The sequence below is a fragment of the Nelusetta ayraudi genome, unplaced genomic scaffold, assembly GCF_046127955.1.
Source record: "Nelusetta ayraudi isolate G7.1 ecotype Tasmania unplaced genomic scaffold, CSIRO-AGI_Nayr_v1 ptg000122l, whole genome shotgun sequence".
In the NCBI taxonomy this organism is placed as follows: Eukaryota; Metazoa; Chordata; class Actinopteri; order Tetraodontiformes; family Monacanthidae; genus Nelusetta; species Nelusetta ayraudi.
In genome coordinates, this window is record NW_027466172.1 from 726,937 (window position 1) to 744,723 (window position 17,787).

Here is a 17,787-nt window from a genome sequence, read left to right on the forward strand (position 1 = left end):
CTGTCATTTATTTGCGCTGATTCCTCTTCGCATGCGAGCAACAGATGTTGCGCCTTGACGGATGACAGAAGTTTAGCTCTCTCACACCATTCCGTGATTTATGGTTTATCTTTTGGTCCAAGGTAGCCGTAGAGGAAAAACAGGTCAGCCTCAAAAGGCACGGGCGCTCTTAGGCGACGCGAGAACGAGTTGTTGTTCATAATTCGGCTAGCTGGCGCAACAGGCCTGCACGCTGTTGCGTGTGAACCTCTGGCCCTGTGCCAAGTGACAGAGCGAGGCAAAAGGACAGGTTGCATAACACGTGAGGTATGTTTTGATTTTCAAAGAGTGTGTCAAAGAAAATTTGTGTTTAAATTGGCAATGTGCACCGTCAAGAAGTCACGTAAGGCATTGATTACAAATAGTCATATAGTGAAATAGTGCCTCTTTTGAGTACAGGCACCTTTGAAAAAATGATAGTAACTCAACGTAATAACGTAATGGGTTTGTATGGACATTGTAAAATAAACATTAAAAAAAAAAAAAAAAAAAAAAAAAGTAACAGTCGATGATAAAGTGATGACAGAAAGTGTACAAACAAAATTGTTATATCTTATCATTATAATAATAATTAATTCCAGGTTATAATGGTAAATCTAAATATTGTGTAAAAAAAAAAAAAAAAAAAAATTACAGCACTTTTTAGCTACAGTCTGTAGCCAAGTATGAAACCTGGTGCGGTATTTTGGTTGGGATCCATTCAAAAGGCTGAATAACTTTGTTTCTGACGTTGCAGTAAATGTTTGCTGTCTTTAAATATTGTTTGAGGCCCCTCTAGAGGATGAAACTTGCAAGTACCAATTTCAGCCTTGTAGCTACAACTCCCATAATGCATTTCGCGGCGCTTACGTAATCAGAAGAAGACCCGTCTTCCGGCCGACACCGGTGGTACCTACAGGGTACCTACAGCGGCAACGCAATGGACGGGAAAAAAGTGAAGGCTATTATATTTGACTTGGACAACACCCTAATTGAAACGGGCCTCGCGGGTGATGTGGCGCTACAAAAGGTGATTTTTGCTTTTTTTGTTTTTTCTACTTCAGCATTTCTGGTACACTAATAGAGGTAATAAGTAACGTGTGTGTGTGTGTGTGTGTGTGTGTGTGTGTGTGTGTGTGTGTGTGTGTGTGTGTGTGTGTGTGTGTGTGTGTGTGTGTGTGAAACAAAAATCTAGCACCGGTGTGTAACGGGCGGATTGCCCTGTAGCGTGCTTTTTGAGTTGCGTTCACAGGTCGTAGGAATTCTAAAAGGCTAACTTCTATAACAATTTTTTTCCCCTCCCCTTTTGGCCTCTCTCTCTCTCTCTCTCTCTCTCTCTCTCTCTCTCTCTCTCTCTGTGTGTGTGTGTGTGTGTGTGTGTGTGTGTGTGTGTGTGTGTGTGTGTGTGTGTGCGTGTGTGTGTGTGTGCGCGTGTGTGTGTGTGTGTCCAACATACATGTCAGACCGGTGAGCTCCTGAAGACTGCGCTGGCCCTCAATGACGAAACCGTCAGCAGCGTTTGCGAGCGGTACATGCAGAAGCTCTTCCACGACCACTACGACCCCTCAGCAGGACGCTCCATCGACGAGGTCCGGGTGGGTCACTGGCAGGACAGCATCCAGGAGGTGGCGGGCAGTCGGGTACCGGCTTCCCTCGCAGCTCAGTGTTACTACACGTGGAAGGAGAGCCGCCTGGCGCTCCTCACGCTGTCCCCCGAGACTCGTGACCTCCTGGGGCGTCTGCGCCGCTCGTACAAGCTGCTGCTGCTCACCAACGGCGTGCCTCAGACGCAGAGGGAGAAGGTGAGGGCGTCGGGATGCGAGGACTTCTTCGACGAGGTCGTGGTCGGCGGGGAGCACGCGGAGCAGAAGCCCTTCGCGTCAATCTTCAGGTTGTGTTTCGACATGCTGGAGGTGGGGCCCGGGGACTGTGTCATGGTGGGAGACTCTCTGGAAGCAGACATCCAGGGGGGCTTCAATGCCGGAGTGCTGGCTTCAGTTTGGATCAACAGTGCGGGGGGAGGAGGAGGAGGAGGAGACGTTCCCAGCGGATCTGCTCAACCGGACTTCACCATCCCCACTGTTCTGGACCTGCCTGGTGTTCTGGACCGACTGGAGTGTGGTTGTTGAGGTTTCCATCATGAGCAAAAAATGCCTTTTCCTAAGTTTCTCAGCAGCCCGAGTGTCTCGCCTGACAGTGAACTTGCTCTATGAGCGATGAGAAAAGTCAACCCATTATCTCTTTACAGGCTAAGTGTGCTGGTCTATACAGGTCCATGCAGCAGGGGTCACCAAGGTGGTGCCCACGGGCAGCAGGTAGCCCACAAAGACCACATGAGCAGCGTCTAAAATCCAATTTTATCCATCCTTGTTAATTATTGAGAACTTATTAACATGATCAGTGTCTTTATATCGATCAGTATCATTAATAATAAGAATAAGAATAAGAATAAGAATAAGAATAATAACAACAACATACAACTGAGAAAGTTTGTTATTTACAGTAGAGTGTAGCAAACTGGTTGCACTTCATATGACTCAGGACCCATGAAGTAGCTCTCTGGTTAAAAAAGGTTGGTGACCCCTGCCATACAGTTTTGGATGGATATGGGAACTTTAACGCAATGCATGAGTCAGAAGAACAAATCGGAAAGAAGCTGGGAGGCCGGCTGACTTTGGATCCAATGTAACTCACGTTTTTTTGTCATTTTAAAAACACGTTCACGCTCAGTCAATCCACACGATGAAGGTTTTGATACAGATGTATGTGAGTTTTAACATTTTTTGTTTTTGTGATCTATGTGCAGACATCAGCATTCCATCAGCACACTGTTTTTGTTTTGTAAGAGGATAGTAACTCAAGAGTTGCCCAGGTTTTCCCCTTTAGTGGTCACACAGCCAGCTTTTCTTATAGGAATGTTGGCATCCTTATGAGACATTCTCAATAAACAACATCCGTCTGCTAACATTGACCACGTTTGCATGCAGAGCTAAATGGGACTAAGCTCATAATTCGGTTTTCTCGTCTAATCGGACTGCTCACCTTTGTGCAAATGTAGCTATTTATGATTCAATGTGAACAGGCCTACAACTCGGCCACACCAGACTATATTTACCCATCCCAAGTAAAACTGCAATTGTTGATTTCTCCATCCGAGTATGAAATAGGTTGTGCAGGTCAGACCTAGCATGCATCTGTTTCAGGCAGAAAACACTGACCAGGATGTTCATTTGTTTGTTTTATTTTTAGCAAACATGCTAGTTTAATGACCTCAAAAAACGCACTCACCTACACAAAAAACTGAAATGTCTTGATTTACGCTCAATCTGAATTGAATTATGCAGCGTAACTTCCATGTCATAATAGCTTTCTACCTAAATAGTGGTAAAAATGCACCACAATGCAAGTTGATGGAACAATGTGCTCTTCCGTTATATAGAAGCCCAAGACGCTGAATTCTGAACTTCTCAATCAACTCCTTTGAAGTCATTGAATAAAATGTGAATGCAAGTCATTTTCTAAAGCATTTTATTAGAAAAACTCTCATTTGACAGTGCGACATTACATGATAAAACATCCATTTGTGGCTAAAGGAAGCTCCTGGTACGGCTTGAGAGAAAGTCTGTGTTGAATCTGATCCGGGGGAAACACCTTCTGAGTATTCAAGCACACCTTATAAGAAACAATCTTATGCAACCATGTGCTTCAATTTACATGATTGTTTATAAAAAAAAATAAAAAAAAATACACAAAAGTGAGGCACTTTATTAAACGCGGCTCCTTACGAAGAGCCTTCAACCCGCCAAAACGCTTCACTTCACGTCCAACTTCACCTTGATGTTCATGGCGGCGAGCTCGGCCACAAAGTAGCGGAAGACGTACGGCACCGACACCGAGTCGATGGCGTCGCTGCGGCCGCACAGCGAGCACACGGTCCTGCGGTGGCGCAGCGACGACGCGTGCGGCGGCGGCCGCTCCAGCAGCGGCGACAGCAGGCTGCCGCAGTCCACGCACACCTGCGCCACCGAGCGGTCCGAGCAGTTGAAGAGGCGGTCGTGCAGCAGGAAGGAGGAGCCGTGCGCCAGCAGGGCGTCGCGCTCCATCTCGCCGAAGCGGATGCCGCCCTGGACGTTGCGGCCGCCCACCGGCTGGTTGGTCACCTTGTCCCGGGCGCCGGTGGTCCGCACCTGGAACTTGTCGGAGACCATGTGGCGCAGCCGCTGGTAGTACACCACGCCGATGAAGATGTCCGCCTCCAGCTCGGCGCCGCTGATCCCGCTGTAGAGGCGCTCGGTGCCGTAGTGGTTGTAGCCGGCGGCGCGCAGCATCCCGCCAAAGTGCTCCAGCGCCGCGCCGTCCTCGGAGAAGGCGAAGGGCGTGGCGTCGTGGCTCAGGCCGTGCAGGGCGCCCGACTTGCCCGCCATGCTCTCGATCAGCATGCCGATGGTCATGCGTGACGGGAAGCCGTGCGGGTTGAAGAGGATGTCGGGGCTCATGCCGCTCTCGGTGAAGGGCATGTCCTCTGCGGGCCACAGGCGGCTCAGGATGCCCTTCTGGCCGTGGCGGCTGGCGAACTTGTCGCCGATGGTGGGGTTGCGCGGCACCCGCATTGTGACGCACACGCGCTTGAAGCGCCCCGTGCCCGTATCGTTGCTGCAGACCTTGATGTTGTCCACCACGCAGGCCTCCTGGCTCCTGGGAGCAGGCAGAATTACACGTTGGTTCAAACTCCCTTGACATGAAATGAATTATTAAAAGTAGCGGAGGTCCATGTGAAATCCTTTGTTTCCAAAGAATTTCATTTTTTTGTCAATTTTTTTTCCTTTTAACTTCCGTGCCAACTTTACTATTAAAGGTCCAATGTGTAAAATATGGCCTAATTTATGATTTATGTCAAAGCTTAATATACTGCCTATAAAAACATTAATAAAAATGTATACTTGCAGAGCAATAAAAGTCATTTGGTTCTCCTACACATGACGCAGTTCTTATTTATATACAAGAATATACATGGAGGAAGGCTTGTCCAGTTTGCACACATTTAGGGTGAACACTCGCGTCCTCAAATAAACCAACAAAGAAGAAGGCGGTCGAGGTATCCAAGTTTGTGTGCGCAGGCCACCGTAGTTCATTAGCAAACTCGGGAGCGAGGGATTGAGTGACAGAGCGCTGCAATCTAAAATGTAACCACTTGATGTCGCCGTTTTCTCTTAAATCTCCAAATGTTATACACTAAACTTTGACCAAAATTCATTATTAAAAGTAGGGAAGGGCCAAACGATTTGCTTTCTTTAATCGTCTATGCCACCTTTACTATGAAAGTGTTTTTTGTTTGCTTTATGTGACACAGATGTAGCCACCACATAGTATGAACCAAATGCCTTTTAGTTTTTAGTCTTTAATTACAGACATAATAAACACAGAAGTCATTCATAACATTTTGCGTCTGTATTTTGGCATAAGTGACAACTTTCTGTTGCTTCTCACACTGTTTACTCCCCAAAAAGTGTTCTTGTTTCTCAAGTGAAAAAAATGATATCACTTTTGTGACATGTTTTTGCAAAATGTGTGCGTTTGCATCTGACAAGAATGCTTTTCCCTTCCAAAGATGGAAGTTTTAGGACTTGAAAAAGATACCAGCGCAACGACTTACTTGTAGAAGGTGACGACCGACTGCCCGGTGTTGACGTTGATGTAGCTGTAGAAGGGGTCTCCGTATTTGAGCACTGATCCGATGGGAGGCAGTCCGTCAGGGTCCAGCTTGCCGCCGACTTTGGGGTCGCCTGGTTTGGTGCCAAACACCACGCTGTCGTCTCCCTTCACCTTGTCTGCCAGGTCCACCAGCTCAGTCTTGTAGATGCTTCCATGGGCGAAACCTCTCTCCCATGAGGACTTGTTCACGATCTGAGAAGCGCAGTGCGATCATTTAAAATGATTCTCTCAAGATATCTTTTTCCCATTTACTGCACATTAGCATGTGGAATTGGAAAACCTTCCTTGCATTTATGTGGGTGGTTCAGAACATTTGAACATAAGCCCATGGTAGCCCATTTCAACACGTTCCATCCAGTTCCGCTAGTTTGCAGAGTTTGCTGCTGCTAGGTTAGTACAAGTCAACCATTTCTGCTAGCTTGCCAAGAGAAAACAATAATACCAACTCCACCGTACACCTGAGGCAAATAAATTCTAACACCAGACTGTTGAAGTAGATGTCTGTGTTAACAGAGTAATGTTAGAAATGAAACTTTTCGAGGGACTAGTTCTCAGCGGCAGCTGGTAAATGAAAATGCCAGAAGCGTAGGTAATATCAGTCCGCCGCTGCCATAGCCTACTACCAACTCCAGGGAGTATAACTAAAATGCTGCTGAATGCTTATTCCCTCAAAATGCAATGTGATGCAAGGGTAGTTTTGTTTCCAACACAGTCTTGCATACTAATTTATTTGCCTCGGATGTACTGTGGAGTGGGTAACATTGTTTTTATTGGAAGGCTAACAGAAACCACTGACGTGCGCTAACCTAGCACCTGCAAACTGTGCTAAACTTGGACTGGATCACTGGCTAACTTGGAAATGAGTTCCTATGTCCAAAATTCTGAACAACCCCTTTAAAGGGCTGGGAGCGCTCAGTAGTAGTTGTTCTGGAGGGACAGAAGAACTATAGCTTGTGTTTTCCTCACCATGGCGTCTTCCATGTCGTAGCCGGTGTAGGAGATGACGGCCACGATGGCGTTGGTGCCGCTGGGGTAGTCGTCCAGGCTGTAGTGGTCGTACATGTAGGGCCTGACCAGGGGGCTCTGGGGGGTCTGCAGACGATACAGCTTGTTATCGGAGCGGTCCGTAAACGAGTGCAGGGGGAAGCCCATGGTCTGCTTTCCTGGAAACGACAAGTTAATCCCCTTATTAAACTTGGCAGTGCGTTTGCAGGATTAAACAGGAAACAAAATCATCCATAAAAAAATGAGGCATCTTTCTTCTTGTCGCGGCTTACCCATCTGACACTGGTACATGTTCCTGGGACTCTGGTTGTGGTCTGAGTAGGGGATGAAGTTGGCCACCACACTGAGCATGCTGTGCGGGAAGAGCTCCTGGTGTGTGGTCACCCCTGGCTTGATCTCATCCTCCAGGATGCCCACATTGATGTAAAGCTGGAGGAAGACGAAGGAAGATACGAAACATCTATAAATTCAAAAACTCCCTTAGAAAAAGCATTCATGCGTCCGACGCTTGACTTCACACAGTAATGCAGAGGAGTAAGTAGCAGGTTGTAAAGATGATAAGTAGAGCTAAGAGCAAAGGGAAGGACACTACGAATACTACAGTACATACAGAAAGAAATTTGAAGTGCTGTACAAAAGTGGACTAAAAGTACTGTGAAAGAGAATATCTGGTATTTGCACGTCAAAGGGCAAATTTGCAGTGTGCAATGTGCAGTGTACCTGAGATGGACATTGATAAATAAGAAAGAGAAAGAGAAAGTGAGCTGTGTATTAAAAAAAAGTCCTATGTACTGTTTATATTAAACAGGCACTGGTTTGCATTTAGCAACGACATCTGGTACGATTCTATACACAAACCTGTTCAAAAGTGCCGATCAACTCCTGCTTGCCCAGGGCCAGGTTTCGCACTGGCCGAACCATGCGGCAGGGTGTTGTGAAGAGAAACAGGCCGGGATACAAGCTGGCCTTTCCTGTCCTCGGCACCAGAACAACCTCAGTCCAGGGAGGAATCTTTTTCTCTCCAAGCACCTGAAGGAAGAGGTGACGACACTCTGGTTTTTGCAAAAGATAAATGCGTGAGTTATGTTCTTCTTTAAAGAAACAGCAACATCAAGTGGTTACATTTTAGATTGCAGTGCTTTTTCACTTATGTCCCCTCAGGGACTCCGTACCGTCCCTCTCCTGAGCTTGCCAGCGAACCAACTTGCCTGCGAGCAGAAACATGGAAACCTCGCTAACCTTCTTCTTTGGTTTATTTTAGGATGCGAGTGTTTACGCTGATTATGAAACACGCTGTCAGACAGCTGGACTGTCCACACCAGCTTCCTTAGATGACAGCTAACTGGGAGCAAGACCCTCGCTCAATGTACATTCTTACATACATATCAGAACCGTTCTAAGGGTAGGACACTAAATTATTATTTTATTGTAGTGAGCGTAAACACTTTTATTTATGTATTTTTGGCTATATATTAAGCCCCGTGTATATGTATATATATATATATATATATATATATATATATATATATATATATATATATATATATATATACATATGTATATATATATATATATATATATATACATATGTATATATATATATATATATATATATATATATATACGTATATATATATACATATATAAATATACACGTATATATATATACATATATATAAATACATACAAATTTTAATTTAAAAAAATGTACACACTAGACTTTTAACTCTTTTTTGCAGTTGAATTACCTTGAACCTGCGAAGTGAATCCACCACGACTTGAGCCAAGTCGCTCTCCACCCAGCCCACTACAGCTCCGTCCAGGACAACAGGGTAGGAGTCAGCGTACGCTTTCCCAGGACACCCGTCCACCGGAGTCACGCCTGCGCAAACCACAAGATCGAGCTCAGAAGGAGCGACACCGGAATCTGGATTTTGCAGAATCTTTGGCTCGCTCACCGAGGGAGCAGAGCAGCGCCGGCATGGAGAAGGTGGTCAGCGTCTCCGCGACAATCTCGCAGCTGGCCGTCATGTGATTCATGAGTCCGCAGGGTTCTCCGTCCGGGGTGTGCACGGGGCACAGGAAGCCCCAGGACTCGGGCAGGAGCTTACGCACGGACGTGGTCCTCATTTTGGCGAACGCCGCCCCTCTGTGCACGCAGCGGAAGTGAGACAGGTAGCGGATGAAGTTGAGCTTGTCAGCAACCACGCAGAGGCCCGTGTTCTGCAGCATGCCGAGGCCTTCGCACAGAGGAAGAAAGAAAATTGGCCTTTTTAATGATTGTTTTTTGGTTTGTTTTTTTTTGTTTTTTTCTTAACCTTTATGACCAGACCTGTCTTTGAGTTTAGGTTCCCTGTGGCCAGAAGGTATTCAAAAGGTTTGGTCAGGTCAGTGCCCTTGTTGAACATCTTCATCATGTTTTCAGCGGTCCACGCTGCACCCTGTCGGCCTCTCTTGTCAAAGGACAGCTTCACTGACACCAACCAGGCCGCCATTCTCTCCTGTTGACAATGAGTTCATTTTTGAGTGAGAGGTTTATCTTTAAACAAAAAACAAAAAGGGGGGGGGGGAGGAAATATACAATACTTACTCCAAAAAGGAGGAGGAAGAAGTATAAACTCATTAACTTCTACCAGAAATATACCACCAACATACATTATATTGTTATTATAGCTAACGGTTATTACATCTAAGTTACCAGTGCTACATGTACATTTACACACACTATAAGTCCATATATTTAAAACACCAAACCTTTATGTGCACATCTTGCTGATATAGACTTATTAATGACTGTTTACCTGTATCGCAACATACATTTAAAAAAATATATTTCAATTGTACATATTTCACTTGAGAATTTATTTTGATAAAAATAACATAGCAAGACTGAACTTATGGATTTATTTTCTTTTGTGTGCTTTTTCGCAGTAGTATCAAGTAGTTTTAGTGAGATGCCAATCAGCAACATTACAATGAATCCTTAAAAAGAATGAATGCTTATTAATTTTTCTATTTTTAGGTCATCTTATAGCTCGGGCACAATAGGTGATTTATATGTATGGGTCTACCAAGCATAGCAGGCAACACCAGGAAGAGTTATGGGTTTTTATCAGGGCAAGAGAGGCGGCAGCAGCCATTGTTCGTTTACTTGCCAATGGAAGAATAAATAAACAAAAAAGCTTCAACTCCTCGCCTGGACGATGGACTCTGTCATATCCCTGCGTAAATCACTCCCTCGGTGCCTTCATGGCCCTTTGAGATGATTTTGATTAATTTGATTTTCTTTGTTAAGTTTTGATATTAAAAACAAGAGCAAAGAAAAGGACACATGGCCACTGCAATTAGCTTTAGGTACTAAAGGTCATTTCCACAAAAATGTTCTTTAAATAACCATAAACTCACCTTGAGAAACATGAGGTAGAGCTGACCGGGGGTGAGCACCTCCTGACATGTGATGCTGTCAGGGTTCTCCTCCATGCACTCCTGCTTGGCATACGTGAACAGCTTGCGAGTCATCAAACAGAGCAGGTAGAACTTCTCCACGTCAGACTTAAGGTGGATGCAGATGCATTCACTGAAGGGGGGGGAAACAAGGAGCCCAACTTTTCATCCTGCAGATGTTTATTCCCGATGTTCATTTTATGCTGCTGACATGTATTTGCACTATAAAGTTTCAAAGCAAACCGAGCAGCCGCCCCACCAGACTTACTCTAGCAGAAGATTGGCACACTGCTCATTGGTGTACCACTCAGGAAGGTTCATCTTGACCCTAAAGCGCTCTCCCAGGTAACTGAGCACCTTGGTGCGGGTGGTGCAGTCCTCCTCCATGACAATGCGCAGCATCTCCGACGCGCAGCTTTTGTAGAAGGAGTTGTCCTCGCGGCCCTTGATCAGCTCCTGGTAGATCTGGAAGTCGGTGAAGTCCACCAGAGCCTGGGGAGGAGGAGGATACGGTGACCATGATTAACTGAATGAGGTACATTGGGTCTTCCATCCATCCATCTTCTGGGACATGTCTGGAACACCTCCCCAGGGAGGCGTCCAGGAGGCATCCGAAACAGATGCCCGAGCAACCTCAGCTGGTTCCTCTCGATGTGGAGGAGCAGCAGCTCTACTCCAAGCACCTCCTGGGTGACCGAGCTCCTCCTCCTTCAGTGCTGCAACTGTGGAGTTTGCCGATTTGGGATTAATAAAGTAAATGTATCCATCTATCTATCCTGGGTGACCGAGCTCCTCACCCTGTCCCTCAGGGTGCGCCCAGTAGGGCTGGTAAATTAATACTCAAATTTTGAATATTCTTCGATTATGGGGGGGACGGGAAATAATGTACATTTGAACGTAAAAAGTAATATTTGAATGTTTTACAAAATGCATTTTTAACGATCAGCACAGCTTTTATGTGTTGGTAAAAACACAACGTGTCAACGTTTGTTGACAAAGTCGTTAAACTTTGTCATCAAACGTTCAACTCAACTGGAACTGCAGTCAAAATCACCTGTTCTATTGGAATGAGATCCCTCTCCTCACCTGTTTGAAATAATGCAACAGAGAAAGATGGAGGTCGAGCTAGTTATTCTCATTACCTTGAGGACAAAGCCTAGTGGGAGAAAGAAGAGCTCCTTCTGGTAGATGAAGTTCAGCATCACAGTCCCATTATCCAGATAATGAAGGGTCATATTGATAGCCGTATGCTCTTCCTTTACACAACGCATGGAAACACCTGGAGCAAGATTTTGTTTTGTTTTAATTAAAGACATTTCATCTTATTTTTGAGCCTGCAATGCAGTGGTATAATATTATCAGGAAAGTTAGACGTACCGTATTGAGTATAGCCCTGCCCCCTGCTCTTCCACTTTGGTCTTGACATTGCTATGGGGTAGTTCCTCCTGGGCATGATCAGCATACGGATAACCTTCTCGATTCCATTAATGATGAAATAGCCGCCCATTTCCTGTTGGTGATAAAGAGCGGTCGATTGGTCATTCTCTCCCCCGTGCCCATGAATTCCAGCTCATCCCAAAGGTCACGCGCACATCTGACCTCTGCTTCTTCGTGATGTTCAACCAGCTCTTTGGGGGTCAAGCCGCACAGGTTGCAAAGCTTGGACTTCACCATGATGGGGAGTTGACCCAGGGACTGCTTGATGATGCCTTTGGGGACACCGTTGATCGACCAGCTGACATCCGCCTGTGGTGAAAGAAAAAAATTAAAGCATTTCCACGCACATGCACTCGATTGTTTAAGACGCCTCTCAAACTTACCACCAGCTTTCCTTTGTATGAGCATCTTCTCCCTCTGCACTCTGCCGGATACACGTTCATGTCCTTGCAGATGCTCCCCTTGGCGACCATGGGGCTGTACATGGTGGCTTCGACGAAGCCAATGCTGAGCCTGTCATTTTTCACCGTGAATTCCAGGGGGCGGATCGACTGTGGGAGACGAAACAGAGTAAAGAGCATATTCAACCTGACCGAGGGGGAAATGAAGGGCGCTTTTCAAAGTCAGCATGCTAACTAAACGGGCAAAGGGATTACATAGAGGCTGATGATAGATGTTGCTGAGACATTAAACCGGGCTCCAAACAAACATTGGGACACGCAACAACAACAAAAAAGCAGTGTAAACATGAAAGGGGGGGGGGGGGATGGCTAATAGCTAATATAAATAAATTAAAGTGCAAGCTGATTTGTTATTCTATCACCTCACAGCAAAAGCAACCCACACATTTGTTTAATGTGTAACATACTGTAGTGTATGAAACGCCTTGTGATAAGGTTAGGAGTCTTTGTTTAGGAGACAAGATGAATATGAAGATTGCACTAAAGGTTCACTTTCCTGAAAAATTTAACTGAAGAATGGCTTTGTATGCAGGCTGCCTGACAAACCACCATAATACAACGTTTTTGATGAAGTGCCACGACGTTTCAGGAAAGTTGGAAGTGCTGGCCAGACCTGCACGACGCGGCCGAGTCCGTCAGTGACAGCCTGGTCGAAAGAATCGATGTGGGCTCTGGTGAGATCCTGAATCGCTCCATGTTGACACTCCTTCAGGGCGCCGAATCTCCCGTCCGTCAGGTTCTTCAAACTCGGACCTTCTGGCAAATTACTCCACTTCGCTGCAAAATCCATGCCTCCCGTTAGTCCGTCAACACGTGCGCATGTTTACCACATGTGTGTGGTGCCACCGGAACGGAAGTACAATCATCGCCGTACCAGGAAGTACTCTACTTCTTTAGATTTTGAGGGCGCTCGCAAGTGTCTCATTATGGACTACTGCCACCTAGTGGTTGTGGTGGCTGCTGCTGTTTTGGAAAAGAAATAAGAATCTCCACTCTGAAAAGTGAGGTCTGGATCTATTTAAGTTTTGTTTTTTTTTGTCTATAAAGACTTTTACTTTTCAATGGTAGATTTTACATTTTAGTAGTGAATGAATTTCTCAAAATTTCAGTTTCATTTCAATAATTTTATTTATTTGAAGATGTTAAAAGAAAAACAATAAATATGTGAAAATGTTTAGCAAAACACAGTTGACATGAAAACTATCTCAAAAAATGAGCATCCATTGCCTTGAAGTACATAACTGTTTTGGTGAGGATTTCAGAAAATTTAATTTGTCGGTACAATAAATTCGTATTCAAAAGATGTCCCCTTGCATCAAACATATTTTATATCGACCTAACACCTTTTTTACATTCTGTTGAAATTTGGACATCTTAATGGGACCGTTAGGAATTCAAAATTATTAAATGACACAAATACTGCTGTGAATTTAGTTTCTTTATTATTACATATAACATATTGAAGCATATAAATAGAAGAAGAGGCCCCCAAGTTTAGTCCTAATAGTCCTCTTTACCATTGCAGCTGCTCGTTGTTCAGAGGCACTCGCTGATGATGCCACTGAGGTGAGATCCCAAACCCTCTCCGAATGCTGCGTCTTCTCGCCGGGCGCCGTGGCGTGTGCCTGTAATCCCAGTTACCGGGTGGCTGAGGCTGGCGGATCGCTTGAGCTCAGGGGCTCTGAGCTGCACTGGACTATGTCGATCGGGTGTCCGCGCTAAGTTCGGTGTCGATATGGTGCTCCTGGGGGAGCCCGGGCCCACCAGGTCGTCTAAGGAGGGGTGCACCGGCCCAGGTCGGAAACGGAGCAGGTCAAAGCCCCCGTACCGCTCAGTAGTGGGATCGCGCCTGTGAATAGACGCTGTAGCTCAGCCTGAGTGACACAGCGAGACCCAGTCTTTTTATACTCTGTCCACTGTCCAACACTCAGCTGGGACAACTCACACTGTATAGCAACGTCTCGCTGCGGCATCAAACTAATTGATGTCGCTTTATGTTCATCTTTTTCAGAAAGTAACGCCATAAACCACCCGGTGCGATTTATCCAACACTGCCTCCTTCTGGATGAAAGAAGCAACGACGTCATCAACACCGCCCCAATGATCAGAAGGAAACATTCTGGACATAAAATTCACATGAAGTCAGATATTGATCGCTATTGTTGCTGTTCTGGTTACTTGTGCCCTTTACATATTTCACATTTGCTTCATCTTGCGGGGGTCAGTTTGTTTTGGTCCACATGCAATGCTAAACATTGAGATTCTAGCAGTGACAACATTATTTTGCACGTCTGTACATTGATTGACTAATTTTAGCCAATGAAAGGGCACACCACAATTATGCTCTCTTTTCCAGCCAGTTGCTCACAAAGGCTGCAACCTCTGGACAGAAGTGTGTATGGACGCCTGGAGAGTTATATCAATTCTGTGTCTCATTCTTGGATGAGGAACAATAAGTGATAGGAAAACATTTATAATCTGAACATGTCTGGAGTTGTGTCAAATGCATAATCTACTTACAACACCTCTAAACATTCAGGCTTATCTTCAGGTGACAGGAATCTCATGAAAATTACCAATCAAACACCTCTCGTCCCCAACGCCAACCCTACATCTACAGGCTCCCGCACTAACCTGCCTTTGACTATTACCAATCTGTCCCTGTCCCGTCATCCAATCTCCACCCACCAAACTGCACAAGAGGACATTTGGCCATATAATCTGATCCCACAAAACTGGCTCACAAACTCAAGAAAAACAACAAAAGTTATTCTCACTGACACTCCGCTGGAGGAGGGCCTTGCGGCTGAAAGGAAAGGGCAAGGGAGGGAAAAAAAAAAATCATCATTATTGTTCTGGAAGAAATGTGAGATAACAAAATGTAAACTTCGCAAGACAAAAGGAGTTCAGGAAAAAGGACAGACTGGTGACTGTTGAAAAATGTAGCTAGAGATGTGTCAGTCTAACCAGCAATATCTGGATTGACAAGAAATAAGGCTAAATTGTCTTCAATTTCAATGGTTGTTCAATCCTTTTGTGGTTGTCAGATTTGAGACTGATATTACAACACTGTACAAGTATTCAAGTTCAATAATAATTCAGTCCCTTTTCTAAAAAATAGAAATAAAATAAAATACTGTCATTTTGAATGTCAAAAAACTTGAATTGTTCCAACAACAGATTCTTGTTGAATTTCTTGTAGTTTGCAGTGAGACATCCGCCCCTGCATTGTGCAATTTAACGGTTTGAATATGTGTAACTCTTGACGTGAAAAAGAAAATGACCATGGAAACTGTAGATAACTCAAGATAATTGCCTAAAACATTTGCGTTTGACAAGTGACGTCAGAAGAAAAACTTGAAACGGTGACTCGGATTATTTGCTGCAGCTGCTCCTTGTTCAGAGGCACTCGCTGATGATGCCACTGAGGTGAGATCCCAAACCCTCTCCGAATGCTGCGTCCTCTCGCCGGGCGTCGTGGCGTGTGCCTGTAATCCCAGTTACCGGGAGGCTGAGGCTGGCGGATCGCTTGAGCTCAGGGGCTCTGAGCTGCACTGGACTATGTCGATCGGGTGTCCGCGCTAAGTTCGGTGTCGATATGGTGCTCCTGGGGGAGCCCGGGCCCACCAGGTCGTCTAAGGAGGGGTGCACCGGCCCAGGTCGGAAACGGAGCAGGTCAAAGCCCCCGTACCGCTCAGTAGTGGGATCGCGCCTGTGAATAGACGCTGTAGCTCAGCCTGAGTGACACAGCGAGACCCAGTCTTTTTATACTCTGTCCACTGTCCAACACTCAGCTGGGACAACTCACACTGTATAGCTACGTCTCGCTGCGGCATCAAACTAACTGATGTCGCTTTATGTTCAGTTTTTTCATGAAGGAACGCCATAAACCACACGGTACGCCTATCCAACACGTCCTCCTTCTGGATGAAAGAAGCAACGACGTCATCAACACCGCCCCAATGATCAGAAGGAAATATTCTGGACATAAAATTCACATGAAGTCAGACGTTAATCGCTATAATTGTTGTTCTGGTTACTGGTGCCTTTTTCAAATTTCACATTTGCTTCATCTTGCAGGGTCAGTTTGTTTTGGTCCACATGAAATGCTAAACTTTGTAAGGAAGGAAAACATTTATAATCTGAACATGTCTGGAGTTGTGTCAAATGCATCATCTTCTTGCAACACCACCGAACATTCAGGCTTATTTTCAGGTGACAGGAATCACCTGAAAGTTATCAACCAAACACCTCTGGTCCCAAGCACCAACCCGACACCTGCCTTTGTCGATTACCAATCTGTGTTTATCCAGTCATCCCATTTCTACCCACCAAACTGCACTAGAGGATATTTGGCCATATAATCTGATCCCACAAAAATGGCTCACAAACTCAAGAAAAACAACAAAAGTTATTCTCACTGACACTCTGCTGAAGGAGGGCCTTGCGGCTGAAAGGAAAGGGCAAGGGGGGGGGGGGGGGGGGAAATCATCATTATTGTTCTGGAAGCAATGTGAGATAACAAAATGTAGACTTCCCAAGACAAAAGGAGTTCAGGAAAAAGGACAGACTGATGACTGGTAACAAATGTAACTAGAGATGTGTCAGTCTAACCAACAATATCTGGATTGACAAGAAAAAAGGCTAAATTGGGTTAAATTCAATGGTTGTTAAATCATTTTGCGGTTGTTAGAATTGAGAATGATATTACAACACTGTTCAAGTATTCAAGTTTAATAGTAATTCAGCCCCCTTTCTCAAAATAAATAAATAAAATAAAATATCATAAAATAAAATACTGTCATTTTGAATGTCAAAAAACTTGAATTGTTCCAACAACAGATTCTTGTTGAATTTCTTGTAGTTTGCAGTGCGACATCCTCCCCTGCATTGTGCAACTTAACGGTTTGAATATGTGCAACTCTTGACGTGAAAAAGAAAATGACCATGGAAACTGTAGATAACGCAAGATATTTGCCTAAAACATTTGCGTTTGACAAGTGACGTCAGAGGAAAAACTTGAAACGGTGACTCGATTTATTTGCTGCAGCTGCTCGTTGTTCAGAGGCACTCGCTGATGATGTCACTGAGGTGAGATCCCAAACCCTCTCCGAATGCTGCGTCCTCTCGCCGGGCGCCGTGGCGTGTGCCTGTAATCCCAGTTACCGGGAGGCTGAGGCTGGCGGATCGCTTGAGCTCAGGGGCTCTGAGCTGCACTGGACTATGTCGATCGGGTGTCCGCGCTAAGTTCGGTGTCGATATGGTGCTCCTGGGGGAGCCCGGGCCCACCAGGTCGTCTAAGGAGGGGTGCACCGGCCCAGGTCGGAAACGGAGCAGGTCAAAGCCCCCGTACCGCTCAGTAGTGGGATCGCGCCTGTGAATAGACGCTGTAGCTCAGCCTGAGTGACACAGCGAGACCCAGTCTTTTTATACTCTGTCCACTGTCCAACACTCAGCTGGGACAACTCACACTGTATAGCTACGTCTCGCTGCGGCATCAAACTAACTGATGTCGCTTTATGTTCAGTTTTTTCATGAATTAACGCCATAAACCACACGGTACGCCTATCCAACACTGCCTCCTTCTGGATGAAAGAAGCAACGACGTCATCAACACCGCCCCAATGATCAGAAGGAAATATTCTGGACATAAAATTCACATGAAGTCAGATATTGATCGCTATTGTTGCTGTTCTGGTTACTGGTGCCC

At 45.3% G+C, this 17,787-nt stretch overlaps 2 protein-coding genes across 2 annotated transcripts; one reads left to right on the plus strand and one right to left on the minus strand.

Moving 5' to 3' along the window:
- The first annotated feature begins 927 nt into the window (after positions 1–927).
- nanp (N-acetylneuraminic acid phosphatase) lies at positions 928–3,123 on the plus strand. Its single transcript, XM_076050108.1, has 2 exons — positions 928–1,048; positions 1,482–3,123. The coding sequence occupies exons 1-2, from the start codon at positions 959–961 to the stop codon at positions 2,145–2,147; spliced, it is 756 nt and encodes a 251-aa protein (XP_075906223.1). The 5' UTR covers positions 928–958; the 3' UTR covers positions 2,148–3,123.
- Positions 3,124–3,278: 155 nt separating this feature from the next.
- Positions 3,279–12,946, minus strand: polr1b (RNA polymerase I subunit B). Its single transcript, XM_076050106.1, has 15 exons — positions 12,691–12,946; positions 12,000–12,167; positions 11,779–11,925; positions 11,557–11,689; positions 11,322–11,458; positions 10,448–10,671; positions 10,141–10,312; positions 9,068–9,236; positions 8,694–8,975; positions 8,484–8,617; positions 7,594–7,764; positions 7,008–7,164; positions 6,697–6,893; positions 5,672–5,922; positions 3,279–4,713 (listed from the first exon to the last, which is right to left on the minus strand). The coding sequence occupies exons 1-15, from the start codon at positions 12,865–12,867 to the stop codon at positions 3,831–3,833; spliced, it is 3,402 nt and encodes a 1,133-aa protein (XP_075906221.1). The 5' UTR covers positions 12,868–12,946; the 3' UTR covers positions 3,279–3,830.
- Between the last annotated feature and the right edge of the window lie 4,841 nt (positions 12,947–17,787).

Bases quoted from the DNA above. Each gene is read 5' to 3' on its own strand.
- nanp (XM_076050108.1), top strand. From the start codon at position 959: ATGGACGGGAAAAAAGTGAAGGCTATTATATTTGACTTGGACAACACC. The intron at 1,049-1,481 runs GTGATTTTTGCT...CATACATGTCAG, and splicing joins GTGATGTGGCGCTACAAAAG to ACCGGTGAGCTCCTGAAGAC.
- polr1b (XM_076050106.1), bottom strand. From the start codon at position 12,867: ATGGATTTTGCAGCGAAGTGGAGTAATTTGCCAGAAGGTCCGAGTTTG. The intron at 11,926-11,999 runs GTAAGTTTGAGA...CTTTCACCACAG, and splicing joins CATACAAAGGAAAGCTGGTG to GCGGATGTCAGCTGGTCGAT. The intron at 5,923-6,696 runs GTGAGGAAAACA...TGCGCTTCTCAG, and splicing joins ACGACATGGAAGACGCCATG to ATCGTGAACAAGTCCTCATG.